General features: G+C 40.4%; 1 protein-coding gene across 1 annotated transcript in view; it reads right to left on the bottom strand.

Moving 5' to 3' along the window:
- Window positions 1-5,053, bottom strand: part of fam131c (family with sequence similarity 131 member C) — a 19,993-nt gene extending 14,940 nt beyond the window's left edge. Inside the window, exon 1 of the mRNA XM_010781217.1 lies at window positions 4,916-5,053. Coding sequence (XP_010779519.1) covers window positions 4,916-4,946 — 31 coding nt within the window. The 5' untranslated portion in view covers window positions 4,947-5,053. The remainder of the gene's footprint in view (window positions 1-4,915) is intronic.
- Between the last annotated feature and the right edge of the window lie 6,956 nt (window positions 5,054-12,009).

Here is a 12,009-nt window from a genome sequence, read left to right as displayed (position 1 = left end):
GGTCTCTGCGTCATGAGTTTTGTCGGTTGGACCACGCTGTCTTAGCCTCCTTTGTCAGTTGATAGGGTCGTCGCAAAGAGGAGAGAGTCCCTGGTTAATGTTTCGTCTGAGCGACCTTGTTCCGTGATTCTTTTCCAGTAACGGGTCACCTAACCTGCGTGCCAGATGGAAGGCATGTCAACTCCTACTCCTAAGGTAGGAATACTACCTCTGGAAGCTATTCTCCGACTTGTATGGGTTTTTTTTGTTTTTATTTGTTGAATCCAACTGTTCGAAAGTGTAATTGCTTTTGTTTTTTAATTTCTTTCTGAGCGGGTGTCGTGCGTTTTATTGTTAACCCGACCTGTATACCTGTTTTTTTCCTAAATGTCGTAGTAGGACCGTTAATCACGTACAATGAAAATGGTTTTTGTGTTTTAGACTGTCAGTATTGACTATTGCCTTAGTTGTACCAACGTCGTAATTTTTTTTTACATGTACTACTCGGGTCGTCGAGGCTCCTTCTTAAGGGTCCTCTCACTACTCCCTTCTGAGACTCCAACAGTGAGAGGACCCTAGAAGGAGCCTCGACGACCCGAGAGTACATGTAAAAAAAATTACGAACGTTGGTACAAACTAAGGCAAAGTCAATACCTGACAGTCTTAAAAACAAACCAATTTCATTGTACGTGATTAACCGGTCCCTTACTACGACATTTTAGGAAAAAACGAGGTATACAGGTCGGGTTAACAATAAAACGCACCGACACCGCTCAGAAAGAAATAAAAAACAAAAAAGCATTACAACTTCGAACAGTTGAATTCAACAAATAAAACAAAAAAAAACCCATACCCAAGTCGGAGAATAGCTTCCAGAGGTATATTCCTACTTTAGGGAGTAGGAGTTGACATGCCCGTCATCCTGGCCACGCTAGGTTAGGTGACCCGTTACTGGAAAAGAAATCGACGGAACAAGGTCGCTCAGACCGAAACATAAAACCAGGACTCCTCCTCTTTGCGACGGACCCTATCACTGACAAAAGGAGGCAAGAAGCCTGGTCCAACGACAAAAACTCATGGAGCAAGAGACCTAGAATCCCTCCTTTCAATGAAGGATATGTCTGGATGTTCCGGATGTCTAATTAAGGTTATTAATTTCATCCGATTAGGGAAAAATTTTATACGGAAACAATTATCATAATAGTAATTTTATATCATATAGTTATTATAGTTCAAATCTAAAACTTCTAAAGCATTAATACACTATTATTTATGTTGATCGGTAATATAATATTACGGATGGACCGGAATCTCTATTCTTTGGGTATGGTGTTTATAAAGGTTTATTTAACGACACATTAAGAAAATTTTTTTTTTGGTGTTAACGTCACCTGATCTATCAATAACCGTTACGTTTCGGGTCGGTTGGTAAGGTCGGACCTTCGCGATTCCGAGTAAGTAAACGATGACGCTTTGACTTTTGACAAAACGTCTTTCGATTCGGTTGTACCTAATCGATCATGTAAACGTGATCAACGGTTACGACTGACGGGTTCATTGTATCTGAATTGCAATCGTTTAACTATACGAATCAATCGCAATGGTGAATGCTCAATCAATGCTGAATAGTACATTGCAATGGTCAAATCTTGAATGGCACCGTATTTATCGTCCTAACCACGCCGGAAGTCATTCACGGAGAAGTCCAATCCGCATAAGAAGGTTGATTAAATTCCGGTGTACCGCAGAGGGAAGGAGGGCGTTCATTGTCACGTCACACAAAATGAAAGTGGCTTAATATTTATTTCACACCAGGTATATAGATCAAGAAAAAAAGCCCGGTTTTTTATTTTCGCGACAGCGACTAGGCAGAGAGAACAATAAAAGAGTGACACACCCACGTGTAGTAGTCGTGGACGACGTCGACCCACCCCCACTCAACTACACACGTCTAAGGGTTTATTAAGTTGTTACTGTCCCTGACGTAAAACTTTTTATTTATGGGACGTAAAAATTAATAGGCTATCAGGTTGGGAATTGTGGAAGCAGAGCAGAGGAGGAAAGTTACTCCCTATACAGACCTACAAGGCCTACAGATTAATTCCAATTAATTAAATGTAGGCTAATCCCTTTAAAATATGCCTTTGTTAATAGTATTATCATTAAAATATAGTATATCAATAATATCAAGTTTAGATTTTGAAGATTCTAATTATGTGATAATACAATACAACTAGCCTATTATATATATGCCTACCTGGCCTTAGAGATAAGAAACCATACACAAATATTTTCCAAATAAATTGCTGTGTAATCTTAAAAAAAACACAATTGCAGTGACTAGATAGTTATTGCAATGCAAGCCCAGCCAACATTAGCCTGGAAGCTAGGCTCATTCATTTGCTACTGGAAACTGAAAACTTGTTTGCAAGAAAGGCTAAGCCAACATGGATAGCTAGTACATTTGCCACTAGTTGCCAATGCCGACTGCCCAGTAACATAGACTTAACGTTAGCAAATTGATATGCTTAGTTAGCGTTACCACTTACGAGTTAGTTACGACTTATCATGTAACGTTACAGTTAGCTAACTTACCGTGGCATAAATAGCAGGATGGTGCGCCTTCAAGTAAGTGCCTCTTCAGGTTGGTCGTATTCTTCCCAACTAATTTGAAGCCTACATGGCGTCTCTCCTTCTCCCGCAGTAACAGTGCTGTGTGTTTTACTTTCTACCGAATTATAAATAAAGTGTGTCCATATATCTAGCTTTTTTTCGGGCCAAAACTAAAAGCGCTGTCGCTGAATCCGTCATCTTGTTATTTTCTCACTGTGTGGTGCACATCATCAGCACCTGCTGCAGCTGGGGTGGGGGTGAGTGATGTGCCCAGAATCCCAAATAATTCAACCAATGACAGGGATGCATTTTGAAAAATAATACCCTGCATTTTTAATGTCCGATAGTCCACCCTTAACACCTTCGTCTCGTCTCGTCAACGAAAACTAAATGTACATTTCGTCATAGTTTTCGTTATCAAGAATCTATTTTTAGCTCGTCATCGTCTCGTCTTAGTCATGTAAAAAAGGTCGTTGACGAACATTTTTCGTCATAGTTTTCGTTAACGAAATTAACACTGTGTCTATGCTGCTGCCCCAGAACGCCTCGTTGGAGATCTTTCTTTTTCCCGAGTATGGTGACGTAACCATGCCCAGGTCCAAATGGACCAATCCGTGGAGCTCCTCACACACACACACACACACACACACACACACACACACACACACACACACACACACACACACACACACACACACACACACACACACACACACACACACACACACACACACACACACACACACACACACACACACACACACACACACCCTTATCTTTTCTCAGCCGCGCTACTCCGCGGAGTTTCGCCGGCACACACACTCACTCAGCCTTATTTTTTATCAGGCTGTGAGTGTGTGGCGAACTGTGTGGCGAACAGCCTGGCTGTGAGTGTATGTGTGTGCTCAGGCTGAGTTCCGCGGTGTCTCGCTATCTCGCAGACCCCACGCAGCAACAGGAAACCACACCAGTAATCCAGCTCACACTGTCCGCTCCTCGAGCCTCAAAGGGTGGAGCAGCGTTCCCCGCAACGTCCCGCCAACACGGCACCCAGACCCCACGCTGCATTCTCCTCTATTTGTCCTTACTGGTGTCATTTTCTGGTTGCTAACAAACGCCATTGTAACACATAATGACTGATGCTCCGCTGTAACGGTGGTTGACTCATCAGAACAGAGTGGGCGAGCTGACCAATCAGTGCACAGTGGGCTCAGGGGGGGGGGGGCAGGAGCTCCAACAAGGCGTGTAGGACAAAGAGAATACACATACTATACAGAGATGCTGTATGAGAAACCAATGTGAGTTTGGAACATTGAACAATGTCAATCTACTCTAGTAGACCTCAACAATGGAATTTTGATCAGTAGAAATGGCTATGACATGGGACCTTTAAGTCACGATCTGGTCTCTGGCCTCATCGAATGATATTAGCAGGTCAAGAAAACCATCATGATTCCTGAACCATGAACACACTCACACACACTCCCGCTGTTCTCTTAGCTGTCTGTCTGACAGCTGCTTTCCCTCTGTCCTCCCAGCTTGAAAGCATTGCTCTCATCATCACCCTCTAAATTGTTTGAATCAGAACCTTTCCTGACCAAAAGCAGTCTTTAGCAGACAAAATAAGGTGAGAAAAACATCACAGGCTAAACTAAATGTATGAGAATGTGACATGAATGTTAAACACCCACACAATAAGGTATATCAGACAGCTGGAACACTTAAAACTATGTTTTTTGTTTTATTAGATCTTTTGAGGGCACAAATACATGTTAGTGTTATTCCTGAGATGCACCCTGCTGTTTTTTTATCCGGACAACAAACACTAATATATTTCCACCTAGAGCAAGGACAAATAAGAGTCAGAAAATCGCAATCCAGGTTGCATTTTCAAGTCACGACAAGTTGGAGATGAGCCTCGGATGGAGCCATCACATCCTAAAGCTACTGTTGTCTTCCGCTGATCCCCACAATCCCTATTATCAACCTCTCCCCCCCCCCCTCCTTCCTCAAGTCTAATTCCTAAAGCAATCTCTGCACTTTGATCCAAAAAAGCTGCACAAATAAAAACTGATGAAAACAAGCTTTTTGGCTGAATTCTTCAACGTATGGTTAAATGTTTCATCCTGCAAACACTTGCATTTAAAAAGAAATGGTGGTTGTTGACACCTCAGGGTTCTTGTTACTTTAATTATTCAGATTTTCAGAGCTACCCCTTGAAAGCATAATGTAACTTCTCCTCAAATGTTTTCAGAATGCTATCAACACTTCCTGCAGGATGATCAGAAACTCAGACAGACACACAGACAACAGGTGGACTGACCTTTGTGACCTTTGCAGAGGCAGGCACCCATGGTGTAAGGATGGCTGGGAGGTTATCCGTTCACCATGGTGGCTTGAGGATGAGGAGGTGAGAGGGACGAATAAAGGGGAGGAAGGAAGGGAAGAGAGAGAGAGGTATCAGCAGTGTCAGTCAGCGGAGGAGCAAAGAGGATCTGAGGCTGGGGGGAGTGAGAGCAGATGAGCAGCAGGCTGATGCATTGGCTGACTTTTCTGTATAGGAGGAGAGAGTGACATAAAGTGTGGGTTGGGGAGAGGAAGAGAGAGAGCGAAATAGGGGAGAATACATGAATGCATGTTTGATGACGACTTCGAATCTCCTCCCATCTATTTGTTTTCTATTCTCCTCCCTCTCTATTCCCTCTACTATATATAGGACAATCTCACTGTGGATGGAGGGCTTGATGGTGAAGCTACATGTTTAATATTCAAATTCAATGTTAATATATGTTAACAATTCAGCACCATGCTATACAACAATGTTAACTTGCTGCTACTAATGCACAGAGTACTACTTGGCATTGTTATATTAAAGTTAAAATTGTTGTATCTATCTATCTATCACCTGTTTATATCAATCAAATGTATATTTCTACTGAATCTATCTACTTACTTATCAGTCTATCTGTCTAACTATCTATACACGTGGTTAAAAAAAATGGAATCCTGGCATTTCATGGCTACTTAAGAAGTGATAGACTTAGATGCTCTCCTCAAAGAAACACAAACATTTGTTTTGTGACATATGTTACTTACGGTGATGGATAAACTCAAAGATTACTTACTATTGATGACAAAAGTGAAGATTTCAGTGTGTACAAAATACATTGCTCCAGCTTTCCCACTGTCAAAGTACAGGTTTCCACATGTGAAAAGCGAGTTTTAGTTTATAGCGATTAGTTGTTTCAGTTTTGACAGATTTCGTCAAATCTGTTTGAAATTAGGAAATGTAGCCTACTCGATAAAGCAGAACACACGCACGCACGCACGCACACACGCACACACACACACACACACCCACGCACACACACTTAGTTAATTGATCACAATACTTCCACATTTTGTTCCCGCGGTGTGAATTCAGGGCTTAGCTGACATCACCCGCGGCAACAGTGCCCTTGCCTCCATCAGGGGGGAAATCCTGTTGCCATGGCAGCCAAGACACCTCATGTTTGAGGAGCTTTTTTCTGATCTTACTAATTTGTCAGATAAAGGAGGCACAGAAACATCTTTTGATGGCCAGGGGAGGATAGTGCTGATAAAGTTAGCAAAAACACTGGGCGCTGACATCAGCATTTAAAGAAATCTAAGCTTAATTAGAAAGAGCTGTGTGACATGTTAAACAAAGCTTATTTTCACAACAGTAAAAAACAGTTTTCATATTATTTTCCCTTGGCAGAGAAAAGTATACTCTTGCCCTAGTGCCTGTACTTCTTTCCATGTTCAGAAAAGGTAGCGGTTAGGGGCTTTAAGTTACTTTGCAACCATTACCCAACTAGGAACAGAAGAACAATATTACAGACCATTCATAGTTCCATTACATTTTATTATCATGGTACCTCATCAAGGACCCTTTCCAATTCCTTTCCAGGGGGTATTAACTGTTGCAGGCTGCTTTTAGTGGTCCATGTGTTTCTGAAAGTGGTTGCTGAAGTTTCGTTTTCAGGAGACCCTTGACAGGGCACTAATAACATTTTGAAGTGTTCAAGATCTCCTTTAAAAAGGTCTCAATGAACCTCTAAAACACCATCAGAAAATGTGGTCTGCCCCAAGAATCCCATGAACCCCCGAACATGTTCATCAGGACTACTGAAGCTATTGAAAACCTAAAACATCCTCAAGGAACCATAAAACACAATAAAGAAACCATAGAACCTTGGAAAAAAAGTTTTAAAAAAAACAGTTGAACCTTTGGTTAAGGTTTCCTATTTCTAGTTTATTTATTTTATTGGTTAACTAATTATTAGATTTTGTACTATACCTTTGGGTACAAATAAAGCAACCTGAACCTGACATCCTTGGGACCTAAAGGGACAACTGGAAAAGTGACACCTAACATAACAAAAACATTTTGGCCCCTGAAAACCCTCAAGTAACTTATGCAAAGACCTTTTTGAAATCCACCTTGAATCATCTTAATGGTGTCTTAAAACATTTCCCAAATCTCCTTCAGGTCCCTGATTGAGATGCACTCGCCGTCATGACAGAGGAGGGAGCTGGTTAGAGCAGTCTGACCTCTTGTGGTAAAAAAGAGAAAGTGCAGCAGTTCTTTTTTTCTATCACATATCTTTTGTATCTTGGAAAGCAATGCCACGACTATTTACAAGTGTTTTGGTTGATGCCTTATACATGTATTGTCGTACCAAAAGTGTCCTATCAATAATTCAGTCCAGAAAGAGAAAGTCTTTCCTCCTTGCAGAAACCGGTTGTTGTGCAAACCTGATTTGTGCAGTTCTTAATATGAACTATTACAAAAAAACATCTTTCTTATGTTCCTTATGTGTGACTGAATATCTAGTCTGCTTAGATATCCCATCACATGTAATGAATCTTGAATTTCATCAGATGAGAATGTGGGTGTTGGCCCAGTAGTTGCGATGCTCCTCACCGTGAAGCCACAGACATTCAGCAGCAGTCATCTCTGCGGTCCCTTGAGGCAAAGAGGGAGTTGGATGCCTTTCAATACTTGATGATTCTCAAGCAGTGGCATTTATGCACATCACACATGAAACACTGCTCAGTTCAACCTGTCAAGTTATGATGAAATGTTACAGTGTGATTACTTTGATTCTCTAATGGCAAATAATCCCTTTCTGGGGAACTTTCACTTCTATTTGTTGCAGTCTGTGTCAAAATGTGGGAATTCCCCACTGATGTGATTTGAAAATGATGGGAAAATGATGGAGGTATATTTTAAACCTTGCACAAGGTCAAGCAGACAGACCACCCTGCTTTTAATAGAGCCACCCTGCTTCACATTCACACGGCTCTGCATTTCGCACATAGAGCTTCCCATTAAGCTCCTCCAAAGGTCGGCCTCAAGAACAACCAAATGCTATCTGAAAACTTAACATGGTTTGGCTGCAGTGGCTCTCCTTGAGGTTGTGCGACCACATGCAACAACACAATCATTCCTGATGAGGCTCTGATGAAGACTTGTTTGGCAGATGGCACAAGCCTCAGACATAAAAAGGGTAGCGAAGATCAGAGGGTTTGAACTTTTGGACTGCTGCTGTTGTGGTTTGTATGCAATATGGCCCCATTAGTATGAAAGTAAATAAGATCAAAATACAGTTTTTATACTGCATTATTAACTGTAACATGTGGTTAAAGTTGACTGTAATAATGTTTCTACTGTATTCAAGTTTCTCAAATTAAAATGGTCCCATTCTGATAAAAGATAAAGGTAAAAATTCAAGTTGCTTATATTTGAGGCTTGCTCTAAGATATGTTATGCAATCAAATACTTGATTTGGCAGAAAACAGGCTATTGGGCAAATTTTTCTATAACTATGTGTTAAGTGAGCCATTTCTAAATAACGAAAGCTCAACATTGATCCTTGTTCAGAGAATCTGAGGCTTCGGGCAGGATAAAGAGCAATGGACTGATGATAAATGGACGTAACCAAAGCTATTTTGGAAAGATACAAATATATATATCCTTTATTTAAAAAGCATCCTTATGTGACCTGTTGAGATCTGGTATTTAACCACATACTGTTTACAGACAGTATTTCAGTTTGGAAGAAAAGATGCTATGTGCTGTTGGACTGATAAGTTTCATTTTGTTTTCCATTGCCCGTCTCACTCTGGAATTCAAAATACTTTAACATTTTTGATTCTGAAATATGTATGGTGCAGAATGATTACGTTTGGCTGTTTATATTAAAACATTTGGATTAGAAAGTTACTTTGAGAAAGCCTTGGATGAGAAAAACAATGTCTTTATCAGAATAACCTGTAGCTATGGAGCAGCTATTTTCAGAGTAGTATATAGATGTATTTTATAACAGAATCTGCTAATCCAAAGTGGCGTGAGACAGAGGGTTGTCAGAGTTATACAATTAAATAATTAACTTAATTTCAGGCATCAAAATTCAATATGACTTTAAATTTGTTTGGAATTCAACAACTTAAATATGGTGTTTTTCAAGTTTCAGGATGTTGTCCCGTCACCTTATAAAGGTTAGATGAGACAGCTGTTTGCTTTTCACCCAACAACGACAACCGCCTCACAAAACGCTATGTTGTAGCGTTAATAAACTAAACAATTTAACAAAATTGCTTGTCAAAATACCAATACCACAGGACAATTTTTTTTAAAGCAATATTTTTAGTGGCCCGAATGGGCAAGTGGAAAGTACGTTATGCTGGCCCGGGGTGTCTAAATAGTGCTTCTGGGCCAGCGGGCCATTTATAATGTCGAGCCCTGCCTTAAGGGAGTACAACAAGTCATCTTGATATGTTTTAGGGAAAACAAATGTTGCCTAATAAAAAAGCACAAAAGCTTCTTCAGAGTGCCTTGTTTTAAGACTATGTTCAAACGTTTTGAGAAATGCGCTTATTTGCTTTCTTTGCCAGTTAGACAAGAAGGTCAATATAAATATGTCTCTGAAGCAGGCACATTTTTCTCACTTAGGAAGAGCAGCCAATTGATAACAGAAAACATCTTATCCACTTGCCATGTTCCTCTGTGCAGCGGCTGCGGCTACAGTGGCTAAAACCACAAATTCAAGTCTTTAAAATTCAAGTTCCTACATTAGTTCCTCAATTTCTCATGTTTCGTTTCTCGTTTACCGTCTTCCATCTACATTTCCTAAATTCTGAGGCTTAAGGGCCTGTGAATGAATAAAGCTCACAACATTGACATATGGTTCAAAGTGATAGATGGAGCCCTAATGTACAAGACGTGATCTTATCCTGAAACTGCAGGATTTTGTATGTTTTCCTTTTATTCCGGAGTCATAACAAGATATACATGTTACTATTACATGTCATTCACGAGTAAGTGGAGAAAATCTTTGTGGAGCTGCTTGTTCTTTGCTGGCTTTCACTTTTGGTTTTCTTTCAGAGAAACACATGCCAAGCCCAATACTAACATTTCTGGGAAACACCTCGCCGAAACAGCGGAGGACAGTGAGTTGTCCCGCATGACTAACCGTGTGGTACCTTCTGAGGAAGTGTGCGGGAATTTCTGCAGCTTGCCTGCACATGTGCACGCTAACTGGAAGTCTCAGTTCCATTTGTCTCAATAACTAAGTAATCGCATGTGTGTGTTGGGGCCAGATCTCCCTCTGTGTCGGGCACAATGAAACAATAATATTAGCTCTAGAATCCCATGATAAACGGAGCATGTTGAAAACCACTGTCTGCAGATTGAACACTCTTCCCTCCCATTCCTGCCACTTCTGATCTCTTATTCTCATTTTCACTGTGTGCCGCCACAGAAGCGCCAACATAGCACTTTCAGCTTTGAGGAAAACATATTTTGATGACACCAACCTAAATTGCTGCTTTGTTAATGTGAAAATGGTGAGGCCTTTTGCTGGCTAATGGCTTTGGTTATTTCTGGCTGGCAGCAAACTTGGCAAAGTCTCTCAAGGCTACACCAACAGGAAATTGCATTTATCCAGAGGAACTGGGCTGAAGTAATTCACTCCTTTTTTTATTCAAGGTTTCACCAGGTTTTCAGCGGACCACCTCGGCCGTCCTGGTAGAGAAGCAGAGGAGTGGGAGGCCCCGGGGCCCGACAGAAACCTCCCCTCCATGTGCTCCCTAATTGGTTTAATGACCATAATTATCTGCTGGGGTGCATGTTGTGCAGAGGACGATTAATGGCCTCCAAAACATATGCAGACAGGCGGAAATTAAGAGAGGGGGGCGCTGAGACAAAGAGTAGCTTTGCGGAAAAAAAAGAGAAGCCATAAAGTTGCAGAAAGAGATGCATCATGCTGGGTAAGAGAAACAGAATAATAAGACAGCGTTTTTTCTCTCTTCTTTATGGGAAATCTGTTGCTTTTAAAATGTCACATTAACTTCCAAAGCTTGGTTCTTCTTTTGATCGAGAAAAAAAGTATATTTCATCCGATGTAATCTGAGGCACATATGTGGACTAATGCAGGAAATACCACCCATGCAGTTACAAGGTTAAAGTGAACGCTCCAGAACACATCCATATACAGGAACCACCACAGTAATTGAAAGCTTATTGGCTTAAGTAGAAGTACCAATGATGTACTCTAGACACTGGCTCCAAAAGATCTATTCATTCTCATTCAAATAAACTTTAGCTTTTGAGTTGAAATACAGTCTTGGTTTTCCCCCACAAATGAAGTTCATGTTCGAGAATTTTACCCTTGGGCTGAACCTAATTCTATAGAATGTTTTGACATTATCAAAATCATAATTTAGTCCAAAAGATATTCAATTCCTAAACCCCGGGGGATTAACTATTACTATCACATAAAACAGCAAACCTTCGCAAAAGAGAAACTGGAACATCTTTACTTTTATTAATTCATCATGACTATGGATTATTTTTGTTCAAATGAATATGCCATATCTGTATGAGTTTATATAGCCATTTTATTTGTAGTTTAGTTTTGTTTTTTAATCTTGTTTTATTATTATTTATCACTCAATCACTTCTTCCTTTGTTTTTTTAATCTTCTGAGCTGCTGTAAAAAGTAAATTTCCCCCGATGTGGTATCACTCAAGTTCTTATCTTATCTTATTTCAACATTCTTCGCCCGGCGATACTCTACTCTGTACAACACCAGACCACAATCCTGTTTATACAGTATGCAGTTTAATCTGACCTGTATATATATATATATATATATATATATATATATATAAATACTGTACATGCTAGAAACTGTACGTGTGTTATTGTTAAAGCTCTGTACAGGGCAGCCCCTGGCCAACTTGGGGCCCCAAGCGACATTGTGATATGAGGCCCCCCCCCCAACCGACAGGAGTGAAACATTTTTTTTTGGAAACAAAGTAGGCTACTTTGCAAATATAATTTCTATTTATTATTATTATCAACACAGTTACTTTTTTATGCAGTGAGGT

This window comes from Notothenia coriiceps, unplaced genomic scaffold (assembly GCF_000735185.1).
Source record: "Notothenia coriiceps isolate Sejong01 unplaced genomic scaffold, NC01 NC01_scaffold00022880, whole genome shotgun sequence".
NCBI classification, from domain to species: Eukaryota; Metazoa; Chordata; class Actinopteri; order Perciformes; family Nototheniidae; genus Notothenia; species Notothenia coriiceps.
The sequence above is the reverse complement of the archived record's forward strand: the minus strand, read 5'-3'. Positions and strand labels throughout refer to the sequence as shown.